At 32.9% G+C, this 20,392-nt stretch overlaps 1 protein-coding gene and 1 pseudogene across 3 annotated transcripts; both read left to right on the forward strand.

Moving 5' to 3' along the window:
• Nucleotides 1–6,013: 6,013 nt before the first annotated feature.
• On the forward strand, nucleotides 6,014–8,501 carry LOC134246001 (putative nuclease HARBI1; annotated as a pseudogene).
• A 3,772-nt stretch (nucleotides 8,502–12,273) lies between these two features.
• LOC134246017 (uncharacterized) lies at nucleotides 12,274–19,253 on the forward strand. Of its 3 annotated transcripts, none has more exons than XM_062728274.1 (6): nucleotides 12,274–12,543; nucleotides 13,622–13,666; nucleotides 13,795–13,869; nucleotides 14,679–16,052; nucleotides 16,351–16,546; nucleotides 16,928–19,253. In XM_062728274.1, exons 4-6 carry the CDS (start codon nucleotides 14,877–14,879, stop codon nucleotides 17,968–17,970), a joined length of 2,415 nt encoding a protein of 804 aa, XP_062584258.1. In that variant the 5' UTR covers nucleotides 12,274–12,543; nucleotides 13,622–13,666; nucleotides 13,795–13,869; nucleotides 14,679–14,876; the 3' UTR covers nucleotides 17,971–19,253. The 3 variants fall into 3 exon arrangements, with proteins under 3 accessions (XP_062584258.1, XP_062584267.1, XP_062584276.1); XM_062728283.1 differs by having other exon boundaries at nucleotides 12,274–12,537; XM_062728292.1 differs by lacking the exon at nucleotides 12,274–12,543 and having other exon boundaries at nucleotides 13,430–13,666.
• The last annotated feature ends 1,139 nt before the right edge of the window (nucleotides 19,254–20,392 follow it).

The following is a 20,392-nucleotide window of genomic DNA, read 5'->3' on the forward strand; positions in this document are numbered from 1 at the left end:
TTATCTTGATCTTCAGGCTTTTTCTACACAACACAATCTAATAATTTCGACAATAAAAGGTAATATTCTAAAGAATTCCTTTTGATGGCTTGTATGTCATAATCAACTTGTTTAAAGCACAAGAAATAATTTTTCTGTATGTCGCGAATTGAGTGTATATACTAATGGTGATGTGTACCAAAATATCTGAAAGTAACGCAGAGGGAGGTTGATTTGCCTTTTGACGATGAATGTCTATTTACTACACACATAGCATCGCACGATATTAGTCCCTCTATGTTATAATTACGCGCATGAAACGGAATAATTTAAATGTTCTTTTAATGAATAATATTATGCTGATCAAACAAAGCTTGATGAAGAAAAATGACTCATATTTGCATTAACCTATTACCTGTACGTAGTCAAATGTTGTGGGCTGGCGGAATCATTGGGTAAGACGATATCAAATATACATGATTTTATCGCGTCAAACGTGGACAGTTTGACAAAAAAGTTTAAAAGAAAAAATATAAAGTGCATTTCAAAGAGCAAAGATATTCTGAGAATGATACAGTTTAGCAGGGCTATCTCATGAATAAGGTATAAGGTATCTAAAAAAGGATATGTCAGAAATTATACAAAATAACTATTTAGGATGAATATATGGAAATCTGAAAATAAAAAAGTATCTTGTTTCTGTACTTTTGGTGCATAAACTGACATAAAATACCCTTTGTCCTACTTCAAGTATAGTTGTATGTAAAAAAATGTTTTAAAGTCAAAGACAAGAGGTTTATGGGCTTGGTATTTAATTTTTTTTCAGTATTTGAGAGAGCATCTGCGTCTTAAATTCAACAATAAAATGGGTATTATCACACTCTTTTTAGAGCATAACAATGTCGTTAACATAGTAACTTATGCTTTGGGTACATGAGGTCTGAATTGTACATGTAATATTTTTTTTCTTTATGTATGCACAATTGTTTTCACATAAAGAAAATATGTATTTCAAATATTCTTAAGAAGTGATATATCTTATAGTCAAAAAGGGACTATATTACATGTAACTTGTTTATATTATAACATTAATACGTGAACATGTAACACATTTTTCACTGTTAAAAAAAAATCAAAACTGCAGGTTAAAAAAACATAAATATGTATTCCGTCAAAACAAAATGCAAATTTGACATTAAACTCATCAAGATAAACTCAAAGTGTATACAAGCAGAAAACACTAAAATTATAATGCCGTGGTTCACTTATAATATGAATGATAAAAGCAAAGAATAATATATTCAGTATATTACATATTTTTCCCCCAGAAAAGTCATATTTTGAATTTTTTTGAATTTGCTAAACTTTATAATTTGTATTGTGTGAGAAATCAAATTTAATAATAAAATTTAAAAAAAATAATAGTTTCAATTGTTTTTAAACTCTTCGGATTTTGTATTTATTTTCAGAAAAAGGGGAAATATACAAAATTTGCTACAAAATTTACAGAGCGCATGTCCGCTCAAGAACAATATCTACATTAATTTTTTTTTTTTTTTACAAAATCTATTCACAGAGTGAATTGGATTGGACAGCAGGCAAAGCCTATTTTAGCCCTTTCACTACAAGGTCACAATGAACACACATAATATGTAGGTATGGAACTAAATAGACAAACACAGTAAATAGAACCAAGGAAAAAAGGGTTGAAAAAAAATTACAATCATGTAGTACCACTTAGAAAATGTTGGCAGAAGTATTTAACTTGACAGTGTCAAAAAAATGTTTGGTTGCTGCGATGTTAGCATTATTAATATTAATACCTAGTCCTTGATTAGGACTACCATACAAAACTAAATTGAGGTCATTAATTTGATCATAATCAATAATATCTTGAATTGTTTGAAAAAGTTTATTTCTTGGAGATGTATATTTAGGACAAGCAAAGTAATAATGATGATCATCTTCAACAGAGTCAGTACAGTATTCATGTATTTGTGTTCCTGACAAATATTGGTTATATAAGTCTGTCTTTAAATTACTAGCATTATTTCGTAACTAACATTGTATTATATTGTACATTGTATTATATTGTACTTTCTTATTTCAAAATAAAATAACTTCTTTTTGTACCTTTCTTTCAAAAATAAGATTTCAAAAGATCTTTGAATGAAGATATTCAAGGAACATTTCTGATATAATAAGGCAAGTTATTCCTCAGTTGTAACAGCGTTTAGAACACTTAGATTAAAAACGTTACAAGCGCAATTTCTCTAAAAAAATCAGTGAGATGGTTAAACATAAAACTAGACATACAAATCACATTTTAAATATCAGGGGATATCTGCATGCGTAATGAAAAAATGTGAAATATCAGGTGGAACAGATTGATAAACAGACGGAGGAACAGACAGACGAAGAAGAAAGCTGATTTCACAAACCAGATTCAATGTAATATAAAAACTAAAATGTACTTGGAATAAAACCTGGAATGTAAAAATACGTTTAGGGCCAAGAACGAAACAATTACAAACTACAATTACGTGTTTTGAATTAAAACATTACATACCATCAGAATACAAAATCCAGAATTTTACAGTTTTATCAGTAAAGCACTGAAGGTAAATAGAAAAGAATACACATTGCAAAGCACTGTGTAGATACGGCATATTTAAACGATTTATTGGAATGGGCGGGCCCAGACACGGCGCATTTAAATTTTCAGCGTTTATAACAATAAAGAAGAAGATATGGTTTTAGCTTTATAGCGCCCTAAAAATGTAATGACAACAAAAAATTTTGAAGCTGGCTTAAATATTAATAAATGACTCTGATAAATCAGGAAAGAATATGGCATGAAGGTTTACCATTCTGCAAATATGACGTAATTAATGTGAAGCATTTCTTTATTTTCAACGGAAAAAGCCTCTAAATGGCACATTGCAAGGGTGTTTTTCCTTTAGAAAACAGTGTCATCAGCCGTCGCCCACGTTTATTTTTTGATATTTTGTGCAAAATTCAATAACAAATCACATATCTCAAGATTTTTGTGGGCGATGCCTGTGGACAATGTTATCTGAAAGAAAATTCCATTGAAAATTGGTATCTTCTGCAACTTTATAAGAAAATACGGGAAAATGCATGTTTTTGACGTCATAAATAGCATTTGAAAAACACATGTGAGAAAAATGACTTGTATGAATTTTCTGCTTTGAATTTCAATTATCTGAAAAGCATGAGTTTTCAAATTTTACACCAGTTTCATTTTTTAGAAAATCACAGGAAAAAATTTGTATGGAAAGCATACCTTCTTCTTGCAAATGATCTCTGGAACGACCGCACAAGAGTCCTTAGTTCTAAAAGAATATTCTTGGCAAAGGGTGATGTCCGTAAACTATATTCAAAAAAATACGCGCATAGTGATTATTGTAAATTTAATTAATATTCTACTTTAAATGTCGGTTAACAGCCTCAAAGTAGCAATAGAAAAAGTACAGTGGTGGTTTCAGTTAGTGGATCTAAGACACTGGTATTTTTAAAATGACACTGAAAAAAAGTAAAAAGATTTCATCATTTCATAAAACGTAAAAAAAAAAAATGAATCATTTATTCGAAATCTGATTTAAGTGATTTATGATAAATAAGCTGCGATTCTTTTCCATTTTTCACCAGATCTCCATCTTAACTGAATGTAAAATCAGATGTTAAAAAGAAAATCGATTGATCGTTTGTTGAGAATATTTCACTGAAATAGAGACGTCATCATATACCGATGAAGGGCTTCAAAATTTGACATTAACTTGACACAAAGGGCCGTTGAGCATTGAAGGATCTTTAAGGTGCCAACGCTTGCCATTACAAGGGGCCTAGGTTTTTTAGGTCTAGAAAAAAGTCTAGACGATATACACGAATCATCAATCATTAATAATTTCTTTGTCACTTGTAATTTTAGGCAGGGTTATCCTTGGTTGAATACTTACACACATAAATGGTAAGACTTCTTTTAAAGTGAATGAGAAAATGTGTCATAAAAGCCTATGCAAGACATCACCAAGGTATATGTTTGGTGTGCAGAAAACCAGCATGATAAAGCCACACTGACAATAAGTCTGACTGCAAGAAATTACTTATCTGAATGATGACTTTCAACCTGAAACGGTCGACAAATTACAAATATTGAAAGCATGTATAAAAAAAGTTCTTTCTAAAGGCATCTGGACCTTAAATCAAATGTTTGTATGTGTTGTTTACAATTTCATTCCTTTTATTTATTTTAATCTGCTTGGTCAGTAAGAGAGTTTTACTGCATATGAACACAAGCAATGGTGAGAAATTACCTTTCAATGAAAAGGTATTCAAAGAAATGGTTTTCTGAACCCAAGCAGAAAAGAAAGAAAAAGGGCGTACAAAACGTGGACAATCACTGCTCTGAGATAATATGTGTAATGAATCAGAATTAGTTAAGTGGATTGAAATAGGTTTTTAAATCACCCAATCAAATCATATTATGTGTAGCCAGTCAGTTTTGATATTTTAGCCAATCAAATCATTAGAATTTATTAACCAATGAGTAGAAATCAGGCATAGGAGAAATAGTATAAATATAGAGATCATTTCAGCTTTCGTTTACTTTTGGTGTAACTCTTTGTCAGATTTAGGTGACACAAAGAGTTAGGTGACTTGGGAAGGGTACATGTACCTGGGCTGTGTCGGGAAACAACAGAATTGTTAGTTAGACCACTCAGCCCAGGGACCCAGTTCCCTAGTGTCTTTGTGACTAGCTATGGTGTCTAGCTGACTTTAGCTTGTGTCTAACCAAAAGTCGTGTCCTGTTAATAGCTATGGTGTCTTGGTGACTTTAACTAGAGTTTGTGTGTCTTAAGGTCGTCAATCCCTAACAGGAAGAAATTCAATGAAATTGGAGACATAATAGTAGGCATTGAATACTCAGCTCTTTATTTAGACACACTTCCCATTTATTACTATAAGTATATTTAGAGGGATGTGTCCCAATTCATGACCTGGAATTTTGGTAAGAGTTATCTCCCCTTTCTTAATTAATTAATAAAAATTCAATAAAAAAAAATTAGCTGGTAAAAAAACTGTTTTCAATTATCATTCTATTTCTTATATTTCAATGCATCTTTCCACCACAGGATTAACTGATATTCAAATTAATTAAATTTTTATTTTGAAAAAAACGCCTTTCCCCATAGACTTCAATGCAATCTTTGTTATTTAACTACTGCTTAATTAATGAACTTTTTGAAAATTTCTCGTGGGTAATCCTTTTCCACTATAAAATGCTTTAATACAATATCAGAGTATTGTGTACTTGACGGACATTTAAGGGTAGAGAATTTGGTACCATTAGGGATTGAAATTCTTAATATGATAATTTTACTTTGTGGTTATTATTTACGGGTGAATAGGTTTAATCCCTGCTACGCAGGATTCAGTCACGTAGTCGTATAAGGTAGATATTCGGGTATTTAAAATCATTGGAAGTTCGCTGCTACATTGCAACGCACTAGTCTTCGCTTAGGTCGGCTAAAATTGTGTAGCTGATTATAGAAATAAGTGGGAACACTTGTTTGAGACATCCGGGCGACAAGCCGGTTTACTTTTTTCACGAGTCAATATTCATCCGGTTGTCTACGGAAACCAGTGAATTTCAGCCATTGGGTGCCATTGTTGTAGGATTGATTGATTGTATATCGTTTAATGTCTCTCTCGAGAATTCACCGTTTGCCAGTGAAGAGCTTCAAATTTTGAACTTTACTCGGCACTCAGGGTTATTGAGCAGTGAGAGATCTTTATCGTGCACACGCCTGTCGCTGACACGGGGCCTAGGTTTTTAAGGTCTCATCCGAAGGACCCGCAACTTTCACTTCAAAGTGCCGAGCGCATGGCGAAGGATCAGTAACTGTTGCTACCCATTTTTTAGCGACATAGAACAGTCGCGGCCGAGATATGAACTCATGCTCCCGAACACAGAGCGAGCGCTCTACCGACTGAGCTACCGTGAACGATTATTGTTGTAGGAAGTGTTGCTGCGATAAACATGATAAATGTTTTCCTCGCAGGTGATGAGGAAGACGATGATTTAGAAGATATTTTTGCCTTTTCAGGAGCAACTATAATGTAAGCTACACTAATGCAATGTACTTCTTCATTTTTTTATGTGAAGAGACCCATGTATTGTTAGCCTAGTATACAAACGTCCGTTGTAATATGTTGGTAAAAGAAACCTATTTCCACGAGGTTTAAGAAAAGGTATTCGTACTCTCCCCTCGGCCTCAATAATAAATTTAATGTAAAACATTTCTCTCTCTCTCTCTCTCAATCCGATTGCTCCTTCCTATGAGACCGTATAAACCGAGGCCCCGTGTCATAGCTGGTGTGGCACGATGAAGTTCCCTCCCTGCTCAAAGGCTATACACGTATGTGCCGAGCATAGGCCTAAATTTGCAGCCCTTCACCGGCAATGGTGACGTCTCCATATCAGTGAAATTTTCTGGAGAGGGACTTTAAACTGTATATAGTCAATCAATCAATCCGATTGCTACAGGACTATAAAGGGGTCCCACTGCATTTGATATGGAAGGGGTGGGGTGGGGTTAAACTGAATTTCTATATATATAGATATATATATATATTGGTCAAATTATTCTGTGGAGGGGGGAGGAACATCCCAGTCTATCTTTGCAATTTTATTAGGAAAATTCTTGTATGCACAGACCTTTGTTAAGCAAAAATCATCTGCCTAAAATTATAGAATCTACCTAACAGACTTATTTAAACGTTTTTTTTTAAGATGAACAGAGAAACTCTTGAACTTTTGTGTAAAAAACTTGCTCTTCATCCAGCATTAAGTACACGTATTGTTTCTGGTTGAAGGCCCTCAATTCCAGTCGAGAAAAGAATTCTAATTACTTTAAGGTACCTGGCATCTGAAGAAACTGTGAACTACGTGACCACCTTGGTGTAAGTGAACATTATTTTCTTAATAGCAAAAAACAGGTCATAAGGGCTGTGATTGATATTTTTTCAACATATAAACAAAATGGCCATATGTTGCATATTTTCCAAACATTGCAAGAGACTTTGATGAAATGGGGGATTATAATTTTCCTGGTGTGATTGGAGCCATTGATGGTTGCCAGATACCAATTGTAGCACCAATATTTAATACCAATTCGTATTATAATATAGAAAGTAATATATTCTAGTTTCGTTCAATAATACTTCAGGCAGTTTGTAAAAATGATTTACAGTTTACAGATGTTGGCTGGCCCGGGAGGTACATGTACATGATGCTAAAGTACTTAGAAACTCTACTGTCTGGAAGCTGAAAATTTGCACATGGACGCTACCATATTTTAGGAGATGCAGCGTATCCCATCAATCAGTGGCCTCTAACACCATACCGCGATAATGACCATTTGAACCACCACCAACGTCGTTACGATCTGCAGCTCTCCTCTTAAAGACAAGTTAATGAGCGTTCGTTTGGAATACTTGAAATACGATTTACGATAAGACTCGAGTATTTCAACCTTTAAAGTGAAATGGATATGTTTGAACATGCATACTTCATAATATACATATGTATGCATTATACAATATGACCGATTGGATGACATTATCAGTGATAATTCCGATGATGAAGATGATCAAGGACATGTTAATGTTTATCCCTGGCTTCAGAATGCAGACCTGCGTACCCTTTTCATTGCAGGGGTGTAATTTCGGTATATTTTTGGTGGAATTTCAGAGGTAAAAGCGTAATCAATCATGTTTTTATATTTTTGTTTGTTTTACTATAATACTTTTTTTTCATTCAAAAACAACCGAAATTGTACATTACTAAACAAAGCTGGCATTAACTTTTCATAATTTTTCGAATCATCCATTAGCAAAAAAAAAAATTAATAAAATACAAGTATCCATATCAAACTCATTTAAACCGTACACCCTTTAAGAAGCATTTGGTCAATTTGTATCAAATCACTAAACTGCATGAATGCTTGCGTTTGAATTTAAAACAAATCTTACATTTTAACAATGCGTTTTTGAAATCTTTTTTAACACTCATATTTCTCTATCTTGTTCTAAGAAATGTTAAATAAACTTAATTGAGATTGTTTGTTTTACAATATCGTTTAATAGTTAACGTAAGTAGTGCCGAATCTTCACCAAACCAGTTTACATGTACATATAACTACCAGGTATACTCGGTACAATTTCGAACTTGTCTATGAATTACCTTTATAAGAACTTCTTATTTCATATCAGCATGTCGTACTTTACTCTGAATTTAGAAGTTCATTAAGGAATTTTAACCAGAATATCAAAAGCGTAAAATTGATGTAAGTGGCGTAGTAGCGTATTTTTGTGGTAAAAAGCGGAAGAATTACGCCAAAAGCGGAAGGGTAGGCAGGTCTGAGAATGATGCCGAAGGAGCAATGAAAAGAAAACTAATGCAGATAAAGAATTCCAATGTAATTCAGCTTGCATAAAAAATGTCTTTCTAGGTATGATTGCATAGTTTCGGATCATGCAAATATCAATCCGTATACGGCCTACGCCAGGCAAATAGAAGAATTCCAACAAGAACCTATTCGTCCTTATGACGTATATATATCACATTTTTCAAAAAAGTAAACCTGAGAGCTTAGTAGACATTATTGCAGCCGTCCAAAACCCAAGTGTAATTAATGAGCTGAGCAGAAATAAGACTCTTACAACAAGCAGAGAATTTCAGTGAAGGGAGAATTCACTACCAGTGATCATCCAATTTCCACAAGACAGAGCTTCATTTCAAAGAACAAAGAGAAAACTACAAGAAAACATTGAATCAGGTTGAAGCTTAGGACACCTTCTGAATTATGCCAATATGTCAAGTCAATGCAAATTACAGAACACAATATTTAACAAATAATATTTTCTTTTAAAAAAATGTATCATTTTTAAACCATCTCCCAGTGAGTGTATTTAAAATGTTGCGTTGCCTTCATTCTTATTTGGTTCCCATAGCGGAATTAAAATTTGAAACCCCATTATTAACAATAAAGAGAAAACTTGAAGCATATCGATTTTAAATATGCCGCTACCACTCATGATCAGCTGCTGTACGGTGTGCTAAAATTCATTCAAAATATTCTGACGACATAGTACTTCAGTATATATGTTAGCCAGGGCATACATGGGTATATACACATTAATAAAGAAACACACAAGTGGAATGTCTTACAGGTCTCTGTAAGAATCAGACAAAAGGTGAATCATGAGGGTTCTCAGAATTCGATGATTTTACACATATAGGTTTTTCTTACACTATGAACCACATATGTAAAATGAAAATTATTTTGGGTCCTGGTTACTATGGAAACATGGCCATGAACCCAAAGAAATTTTCCCTAGCAACCAGTCAATTTTCCATGTGGATGGTCAAATATATCACTAAACTTAAAGGCTCGAAATTGAATGTGTATATTACCAGAGGGGTTTTTAAATAATGTTATCAAAAAGATAAACATTTAAAATGATAAAACAATGTAATACATAGACTTTTTATTTTAAGATATTTCTTTTACAGGCAATGGAAGATATGCATGTTTTGCACTTTTTGCTGATTCAGCATTTTTGTTAATTTTGACAATTTTCAAGGCCATATATCTAAAACTTCCCGCATGATACAAGAGTATGGTATATTTTCCATAAAGACAGAGAAACATCTTTTTTGGAATTTAAATTCAAAAGTGTGTGTTTTTTTATATTTACGGTCGGTTGCCTAGCAACAAAAATGGATGTTTTGATTAAGAAAAAGAGAAAAATTGTCAATTGTGCGAGTTATTTATCGAATTAAATGCTATCGTTGGACACCAAAATCAAATTTTAAAGTAGGAAAATATTCCTGAGACTTCTTAATAAATCCAGGAATATTGTTCAAATACTAATCGCCATAGCAACAGGAAATTCCCCCTAGCAACAAAGGAAATAAATTAACTTTCGACATGCACATTTACAGATTTAATTTTTTTTTCTTCTAGAAATGATAACATTGTAAATTGAAAAAAAAAATTGTATTAAACTTTAACAATAGTAATTTTTGTACTTTATTAATGCATGACAACATTTCTGAGCTGTTAACGATAATATACATTACGACGAGCTAAAGTATATACATGTAACTCTCTATATCATAAAGTCTCTATACATAAAGCAATTGAAGAACCATAAATGTAAGAAGGATTATGAAAATGGTTTTCACAATTACAATTTTGTGAATACTTATCTTACTTGATCAATTTAAAAAATGTTATTCTAAAAAACAATACTATTACTGGAAAAAATGTACAAATATTTAGGAGTTAAAATTTAATATATATGTAGAATTAGGAAAAGGGGGGTGCTAATACATGCATGCATGACTACGAAAACTATAAACTTTTTTCTTTGTTTTCATGTTGATATATAATTGCCTATTGTAACATATTCATTTATTAATAAATTAATTTTTTTTAATATTTTGCAGTCAATCATTGAACAAATAATGTAACTGAAGCGCGTATGACTCTGGACAGACACCAAGACAGAGACTTATTATTAATAATTTTATAACGTATAGGCCTAGCTAGAGACGTTAATTTACATGGGCTACACACAAATGATCAACTTATGATATATAAACTAAAATGCATACTGTAACGTGTTTTCATTAATTAAAAAAAAACTCTGATTAAAAAAAAAATGAAACTTGTGTTTTGTTTTTATTTGAAATACAAAATTGTAAAATTGGCCTTCAACAGGTCAAGTGCTAACAGGGTTTAAAATTAACTGAAATTTCTACTAGCCATGTGGGCTCCTAACATTTCAAATTTAGGAGCCCACAGCTAAATTTGTTAGCCCACAATCAGTTTCTGTGATTTAAAAAAAAAAAATGGTTCCCTTTTTTTGGACACTGGGACAAAAGTAGATACAAATAAAATATGATTGTGTATTAATATGAGTACATTTGTTTAAAATTGGAGTTCTTACTTTATGAAAATCAAATGTCATATGAATATTTAATCAAAGGAAATAAAATTAAATTCATGCATCACTTTTACTATCCTTTTTTTTTACATGGTGGAATACGTATACATGTATTTGCTCCTTCAAGTTCAACCGATGAAGTGACAATGGTACATAAATAAGATTTTCAATGTTAAATATTTTAACTGTAACATATCTAAAACAGTAATAAGTAAAAACACTTATAATTTATATGAAAAGGTAGTTTGGAGTTATTAAAATTGTATATCTTTTACGTATCAACCGTGTGCAGAAGAATGGAGGAAATTCGGATTAGAAAAAAAAGATCGTTTTTGGGCTTTCACAAATCATGTAGTACTGTTAAATGGAAAAGATGAAGGATATTTACGTACAATAGGACCATGCTGCTGTGATTTATTTCATTGGTTGGGAGTTTTGAATAAAATAATATGTGGAAATGTCTGTTTTTCAGTAAGGGGACTAGTCGAATGAATTCGGCCGCTGCAGAATTTTCATTCGCCATGTGGGCGAGCAAGTTATAAATTTTATGAGCCCACACCAAATTTTACTCGCAATTTGCGAGTGGGCGAGCGTTAATTTTAAACCCTGTGCTAATAAGAGTTACTTCCCTCTGAGAGCTCTTCTGTGTTGCTGATGTAAACAATATGTCAGACGTCAGTGACAGTTGTTCTGTCGTGTGTATATTAAATGCAGTAAATACAAAATGCGCTGTATCTTCACGATTTCCGAGTGAATCTGGACTGAAGAAGTTAAGTGAATGTGCCAGACCTATTTATAATCATTTAAGACAGTGTGCAATAAGTGGCAACGATATTGAAAGCGAAGGGCAATTGATTGCAGCTCGATGTGGACTGTTTGAGACTGATCTCAACTTGTACACCGTGTGTCCATTTCACAGAGACACTCTCGGCATAGCTTGGCAAAAGAAATCGACATGCCAGTATCCATTTCACGAAGGGAAAGCCAAGCCTTACCGTAGTTTTTCACTTCACATGAGCAAGCTGGTCTTCTCAAATTTATCCACATTGGTACCCGTTGGATCAGGTAGGCCCTATGTGTAAAAGTACTGAGTGCTATTTTGAATTCATACTGCTCTAGGCCTAATTATGAAAGGGGATGTTCTTAGGAAGTGTGAATGTGGTGGAAAGGGGGGGGCACATTTTCACATACACCGTTTTAAATATAAACTATACAAATTTTAAAAATAAATTTAATTATATGAATATAATCAGTGATATTTTCTTATACCGCCTTTCACATTGACAAAACAAATGGAATATTATATAACTTTTTTGTAACAAGATCATAAAGAATTAAAATGACCATATGAAGTCATCATATAAAAGAATTTAAAAATGCAATTACACAAAGTAAACAGGAAATTTGTGGTATTAAATAATAATTTTTTTTATTGTAGGCATTTGTCGCAAGTGCATAGATCTTGTGCACAATCTTCCTGATGTTCATATAGAAAACCTGACTCAAACAGACTTGAAGGTAAAGGTAATTTATATCAAAATGAAATGCTTTAGCACGTACATGGCTATGTTTCTGCTAGGAATAAGGGAAACTGCCCAACCCATGTATGTTATGATTTATTGATGGGAAAAGATGGTTTTGTCACAGTGTGAAAGAATATGTGATTTTTTTATCATAGTACTATTAAAGTAAATTTTCAAACATGCAACGACTTAACACAATTCAATATTTTCCTTCTCCTAATAAAGAATGGACATTGTAAATATTCCCTGTTCTGATTGAAAGAGCTTAAATGAATTTGACCCTGACGGAGACTATATGTACCAAATATTCTCGAGATGTTCAATTGTTGAAATTCCATTTACATGTACAATATTTTCAATCTCACAATGGTTTAACTACAGAGTATATGACATCTCAATAACTATATAATGACCTTGAAATTTAAAAAAAAAAATCAAGATTTTAAGGATATATATTTAGAGAGTGAAGCACTTGCATGAATTAAAATGTAAGGAAAAAAAGACAAGTGAAATATATCCAACTACAAAACATTAAATTTTCTGGTTATTGCAATTTCTTTGCCTTTTTAATCCTCATTTGTTTCTGTCTTTACTTACTACAGTATATAATATATAATCAAAATTGAGCAGTTAAGATGTCAAAGCTTAAATAATTAGCCATTGTGAGACTGAAAATATGGATTTCAACAGCTGTTATATCAAGAGAACCTTTGGTGGGGTATATGGATTTAGATAATTTTTATCCACTCACACAACTAGTTGCAGAGGGGATTATGAGTGTGTTTGTTGCAGCTTGTGGACACAATTGTTCTTGTGACTACCAACATTTTAAGCACACTGTAACCATATAGGATATACTAGCTAGTTTTCATATCCTGATGTATGTAATTATGAGTCCCCAACAGGCAATGGGACTATAGGTTTTGTCCATCTGTCTGTCCACTTCTACGTTTTTTGAAGAAACGGAGGCATTTTCAATCTTTATTGGAATCACATTACTCATGTTAGTAGGGAACTAGTACATATTGCCTTTTCTCAGAATGCAGCAATTGTTTAATATGTATTATTTAAATTTTTAGGTTGGAAATGTAGATGAAAAGAATGTCTTATCTGCCGTCACACAGGTACATTTAACTTAACTGAAGCAGATTGGGAATATTAGTACTTATAAATTAGGTTATCTTTAAATCAGAATTGAAAGACTTTGATCACCAAAATTATAACACCATTGATTTTAAACAATTTTTTACAGAGGCGTGCTGCTTATAGTCTGCAACCATTTGAAGATGATCAAATTGAGGGGGAATACTTTGAACATTCAGACCAGGTACATAATTTTGTTTAATTGTTTGTCATCTGTAATTATTAATATTTTTAACTTTTCTATAATTGTTGGTTCGGTTTCAACCAAACTTATCACAAAGCACCCTTGGGTGAAGGGGATTCAATTTTCTTTTCAAAAAGCAGTGTGCCAGTAAATGGAAACTTATGTAAAAGATTTATTACACAGTGTAAATATACAAGTTTGTTCAAATCATGACCCTCGGGGTATGGTGGGGCGACACTGGACAATTTTACATAGGAATATAAAGCAAATATATATGGAAACATGCTCAGGTATTGTAGAATTAAGATTGTTCCAATCATGACCCCAGGGGTAGGATGTGGCCACAAAGGGGATCAAAGATTTTTGTAGGAATTTTCTTTGAAAATTTTCTATTGCCATAATGATCAAGGGAATATCTAGATTAATACTTGTAGAATGAAACCATAAAGAACTACATATAGCTGGTATCTGCTTTTCTCTGGGGGGAAGTGTTAAATTCTCACAAGCTCTGCGACCCATGGGCCTCTTCTTTCAAATCATGTAAAAGTCTTCCATGTGAATATGTATGTGGGGAGATCTATGAAAAAAATCTTCTTTGTGATAATTAATTCCTATTATAGTGCACTCCTATCTACTGATTAAAATTTGAATTATAATTTCATATATTATTTACTAATCGTACTCAACTTTAAATAGCTAGGTTTCTCAATATTTTATAAGCATCATAGATTACATGATGATGACAAAACATGTCTTCACTGTAATTCAGATTCTCAACTATAAATAATTTGATTTCTTTTGATTTTCAGTTTTCATCACAGGAGAGTCCTCACCTGTCACAGACCTCAAACTGGAGTGATGAAAATACAACCGGACTTGAGGCATTTAATAGTGTAATCCAAACTATATCAAAGGGAAAATTTAGCCCCTTGAAATATCAACTGCAGAAACCTCTTCAAGACATAACAGCTCAAAACAGAAATTACTTACAGAAAAAAGCATCGCAGATGGTCCATAGTGTACTGGAAATGGTTGCTCCCGGACAGTCGAAAGAGCTTTTGAAACTCATTAAGGAGCCTGAACAACCCACAAAATCCAACGAAGAATCTGAGCATCTAATGCAACAGTTGACTAAAATTTATTATGAATCCTCTTACAATGCTGTGAAAGACCATACTCTTTCTATAATGGCTGGACTGTCGACAAAAGAAAACCTGAAGAACAGAATTCCAGGACTTACAAATTACCATATCAACAAAGTTAGAGCAGTTACACCAGACCAAATCTTTCAGAAGGTAAATGAACCACCAAAGAAAAGACAAAAAATGGACCAAACCAAACTAGAACACTGTCTGTCATTTTTTTTCAACTCCTCCTTTCATCAACTTGTGTCTTATGGTACAAAGGATTTGGAACTTGATTCAGGCGAAAAAATAGTTATCCCAGATGTCCTTCGGACTGCTTGCCATTCTACAATTATTGACTTGTATGAACAACATTGCAAGGACACTGGCTTCTTACCGCTCTCAAGGGCATCATTATTCCGAATATTATGTGCCTGCTCGGCTTCTAAGCGTCGGAATCTCTACGGCTTGGATAATATTACAGCTGATGGCCTAGCTGCTTTCAAGTCTTTGAATAACATCCTTGACAATCTTGAGCTTAAAGGCATCATAGACATGGATAAGAAGGCTACCATGAGACATCTTCTCTCTGAAAGTCAAAACTATCTGAAGAGAACCTTCAAGTTTCATGTTTCAGTGAATTCTTCATGTGCTGACCATTGTATAACATGGGCTTGCAGCGACACCAACGATGACAAATTTCAGTCAGTGTGCAATCATGATCATGTAGACAGCTGTCAACAGTGTGAAAATCTATCAATGGTCCTAGATCAGCTGTGCTCCTTAAACTTAGAGGATGATGAGGCATTGGATGTCAATGAGGCAGTAAACAACATCCAAGCATGGAAGGCTCACATCATAAGAACGATAAACCAAGATCGTGGTAGAGTGGATCTTCTAGATGGCATGCAAACATGTCAAATACTCTTGATCATGGACTGGGCCATGAAGTGCCTCCCGCTTTTACATCGAGAGAAGCAGTCTGATTGGTTTGGCCAAAAAGGGATCTCCTGGCATGTTACAGTTGGCATCACAAAAGATGACAAAGGAACTTTGAAGGTAAAATTTAAGTAAACAAAAGAAGGAAATAAGTAAATTATTACTCATGCAGTTAGTTTTCTCTAGAAATTACTAAGATCTTGAAAAAATGAAAAAAAAATTGTCCAAGTCCTGGATATAGAATTTAATTTTAATACAAACCAGTGTTTTTGTTCACTATATATATATATATATATATATATATATATATATATATATATATATATATATATATATATATATATATATATATATATATATATATATATATATATATATACATGTATTATATATCATAGTATGTTTTCTCTTTTTTCAGCATAGCACTTGGGTGCACATTTTGGAAAGTGGAAAACAGGACTGGTTTAGTGTAGCATCCCTCTTAGAGCATACCCTCTCAGCTGTGGTTAAGCAGTATCCTTTTGTCAAAGAGGCGTTCATCAGGTCTGACAATGCTGGGTGCTACCATAATGGATATCTGTGGAGTTCGATTCCATCTATATCTGAGAGATCAGGTAAATGTACATTTTGACATACCTGCCTTGCATATATTATAAGGTACCAGGATAAGAAAATGAAGAAACAGAAAATAATACATATTCTTTCCCATATCACCTCTGGTCCTTTGGATGATATTTGTGTACCAGGCTGATAAATAGTGTGATGTGGAAAAGGGTATTTTTTTAAAAACTTAAATTAGAAAAACTTTTAATTTAAATGTGTATTTCAGTAAAAATAAAGCATACAAGTACACTGTATGTACTTCAGACATGTGTAAGTACATAGTTATGATGAGCAAGAATACATTAATAGAAAAAAGAGAAAATTTTATTTTGATTATATTTTAAAGCTGTATCTTTTTCCTTGCATTAATATGATAAAATTTTTCTTTGCAGGAATTGAGATTAAGAGATACAACTTTAGTGAAGCACAATCAGGAAAATCCTATTGTGACGCCAAAATTGCTCATCTAAGGAAGAAGATGAGAATGCATGTTGCGGATGGAAATGACATCAAGTTCCCAGCTGACATGAAGATGGCCTTAGATAGTGGAGGTGGAGTTACAGGATGCCAAGTAGCAGTTGTGGCAGTAGATTACAGCCATCAGCAGATATTCAATCACAAATGGAGGGATGTACGCTTCATTACAGATCTGGAAGTAGAGGCTTCTAAGATGGTCACATACCATGCATATGGCATTGGAAATGGAAATATTATTGAGACATCCTCAATGGTCTCTTCACAGCAAAATTCGACAGGTCTAAAGATCTTATCTGACTTCAGGAAACCAGAGAAGCAAGAAGGTCACATACGGAATCCAACTATTATTAAGGAGCCCCATCAGTGTTTCCCTTGTTCAGAGGAAGGTTGCGTACAAAGTTTTTGTACCTTTGAGGACTTTGAGGAACATATGTACTTTGAAAAGCACACCTATGAATTTGATCAAACTACAGATTTATCTACGTTTGACAAAGTGAAACTGAGGTGGGCAGAAAAGTGTAATTTAGTCACAGAGAGTGAAGAGCCGATCTCCATTCCATCAACATCAGGGTATGATAAATCCAAACAAAGTGCTGCACCAAAAGGTTGGGCTCTTCGAAAGGAAAGAAAACAAGTTCGATTTAAGCAGCATGTGCGAGATTTCCTCAAAGATGTATTCAAGACAGGTGAAGATTGTGGAAAGAAGGCTAATCCTATAGAAGTTGCTTTGGAAATGAGAAAAAAAACTGATGATAATGGTAAGCGTATCTTTGCAGCCCAGGATTGTTTAAAACCGAGCCAGATAATGTCTTACTTCTCGAGATTAACATCTCAATGCAAAGATTCCTTCAAGAAAAACAGAGAAGAAGAGATGGAGGAGGATGAGTACCTAGAACATGTTCTGTATGAAATTGAAATGCAGGAAATCAGAAACAATGTACAGTCTTCTCATGCTTAAAACATTGATAGTTTGTTTGTATGGACCTATTTCTAGTTTAAACACAATACCAGTACCACTAATGTAATTTTTATGCGCCCGGATCGAAAGATCTGAGGCGTATATTGTTTTTGTCCTGTCTGTCTGTCTGTTTATCTGTGTGTCTGTTTGTCTGCCAACTTTAACCTTAGCCATAACTTTTGAACAATGAATGAAAGAGACTTCATATTTTATATGCATACTCCACTTATAAAGCTTTTTCAAATGACACCAGGGTCTATGACCTTGTGACCTTGACTGTGTCCTATATGCAGAAGATAGCTTTTTTTAATCTTCACCATAACTTTTGAACCATGAGAGATAGAGATTTCATATTTGGTATGCATACTACATTAATCAAGTTCTTTCAAATGACACCAAGATCTATGACCTTCTGACCTTGACTGAGACCTTTATGCTAAAGATATGTTTTTAAACTTTGTTGTTGCTGGGCGCATAGTGTTTCACAAGCACATCTTGTTGTTTTACAAACTGTGGTAAATAAGATGCTTTAGTTAGAAATAGGGAAAAATTGTATATATTACACTGCTGTTTTGTTGACTATGAAAAAGCTTTCTATAATCTAGTCTAAGGATGAAGCTTAAATCATATGCCATTAATGTAAAGATGATGTGCATGATTAAATCGCTTTATCAGAATGTGAAAGCTTGTATAAAACATAATGGGACATTATATCAGAGTATTTCAAATTTTCAGCTGGTGTATTACAAGGTGAAATTTTGTCACCATTATTGTTTTAAATGTACATATGTTGATGATTTTAAAAACAATTTTATATCTACCTATTGTCCATAGCTAGAACTACATATACATGCATAATAGAACTACAAATGAATTATTTATTTTTACTTCTGTATGCTGATGATACAGTACAAATCTCATAAATGACAGATGGTCTACAAAATATGTTTGATTCATTGTATGTAAATGTTCAGAATACAAAAATAGTAGTCTTTAGAAACTGAAATTTTAAGGAAGGCCTGAAGGCATGAAGCTTAAGATGTTGAATAAGTACATTTTTCATTCGGTAAAAGAGTACTTAAGGTTAAACAATACATATCACTGTATGGTAATATATTGTGAATTGGGTGAATTTCCTCTTGAACTGATCAGGGAAAAGAAAATCCTTGAATACTAATTATTTTAAATTAAAATGATAATTGTATTCTTCAAGCATGTCTCCAAGAAAGGATAGGAAATAATGATAATTGGGTTGTAAATATTTGTTATTGTTAAAACTCAAAAACAAAAGACAAAAACAGTTATTGTTATTGTTAATATCAATGTTAAAAATTAAATTTCATGGCTGGACTCAGCAGAACTGTTAGATAAATAAACATTAACACAATTTACTTATATACTATACTCCTGAAGACCAAGTGCCTTCAAATTGATACAGTTACTTAGTAATGTTAGTACACAGAATGAAAACGAATAATGTAATCTAGAAAATTTTTTAAAAAATGTGCATCAAGAACAGTGTTTTGAACTTATTTATACATGGTAGAAATATTATATGTACTGTACATGTTGCATGTTAAACGTGTTAAAATGTATGATTGTGAGATATATGTCTCTTGACTTCAATACGCTGAACAGAGATAAAATAAATAGAATACACAATGTCATTAAATGCTCCTTAATTTTAAAAGATTAAATTCATTTCAAATTGTTTGAATTGAATAAAAAATGTTTTTATCTTTGCAGAATCTGATTTCTTCTTTATGCATTATTTGAAATACAAGCAAGCAGTTTTGATAAGGATATAATCAGGTTGAGAGACTGGAGTCCACTAGATTTTCTGACTTCAGCATAAACGCATGTTATATTAGCTAATCTGTTTACTTTTTTGAAATTTGTCTAATGCTGTAATCTTGAGAATAAAAAGAAAAATTAAAGAATGACACATAATTATACATCCATAGGTCCTCTGCTTATTTCCATAGCACTTCTCTGTTTTGAAGAACAAAGTTTGAAAAATTTGAAAGCATTAATAATGATGTGGCCCCTGGGCCTCTTGATTCAAATTTTAATTGATGCATATTTTTTCTGCTTATTTCTAAATAGCACTGCTCTGTTTTGAAGAAGAATAACACTCTCAACATGCTAAAAATGTCATGTTTCCAAAATTTATGACATGTTGCCATGGTAACAATGACGCATAGCAACAAATTCTTTGCATAATTTTAAATAACAGAATTAAAGACTTTAAAGGGAGTTTTGAGAAATTCAGAGACAGTTCATGCAACATGTGCACCTCCTATATAAATGTTCCAGTCATTATAGAAGATGACGCTAAATAATTTTCATGATATCTACATGATCACTGAGCATGAAAAGTTGTATTAACAATGTTGTTGCCATGGGTTAATAAATTATATAA

This window comes from Saccostrea cucullata, unplaced genomic scaffold, assembly GCF_032062105.1.
Source record: "Saccostrea cucullata isolate Sc308-1 unplaced genomic scaffold, CSIRO_AGI_Scuc_v1 ctg2481, whole genome shotgun sequence".
Classification (NCBI taxonomy): Eukaryota; Metazoa; Mollusca; class Bivalvia; order Ostreida; family Ostreidae; genus Saccostrea; species Saccostrea cuccullata.

Excerpts from the sequence above, each read along its gene's own strand:
- LOC134246017 (XM_062728274.1), top strand. The coding sequence starts at position 14,877 with ATGGTCCATAGTGTACTGGAAATGGTTGCTCCCGGACAGTCGAAAGAG. Across the intron at positions 16,053-16,350 it reads ATGACAAAGGAACTTTGAAG|CATAGCACTTGGGTGCACAT; the intron begins GTAAAATTTAAG and ends CTCTTTTTTCAG. Across the intron at positions 16,547-16,927 it reads ATCTATATCTGAGAGATCAG|GAATTGAGATTAAGAGATAC; the intron begins GTAAATGTACAT and ends TTTTCTTTGCAG.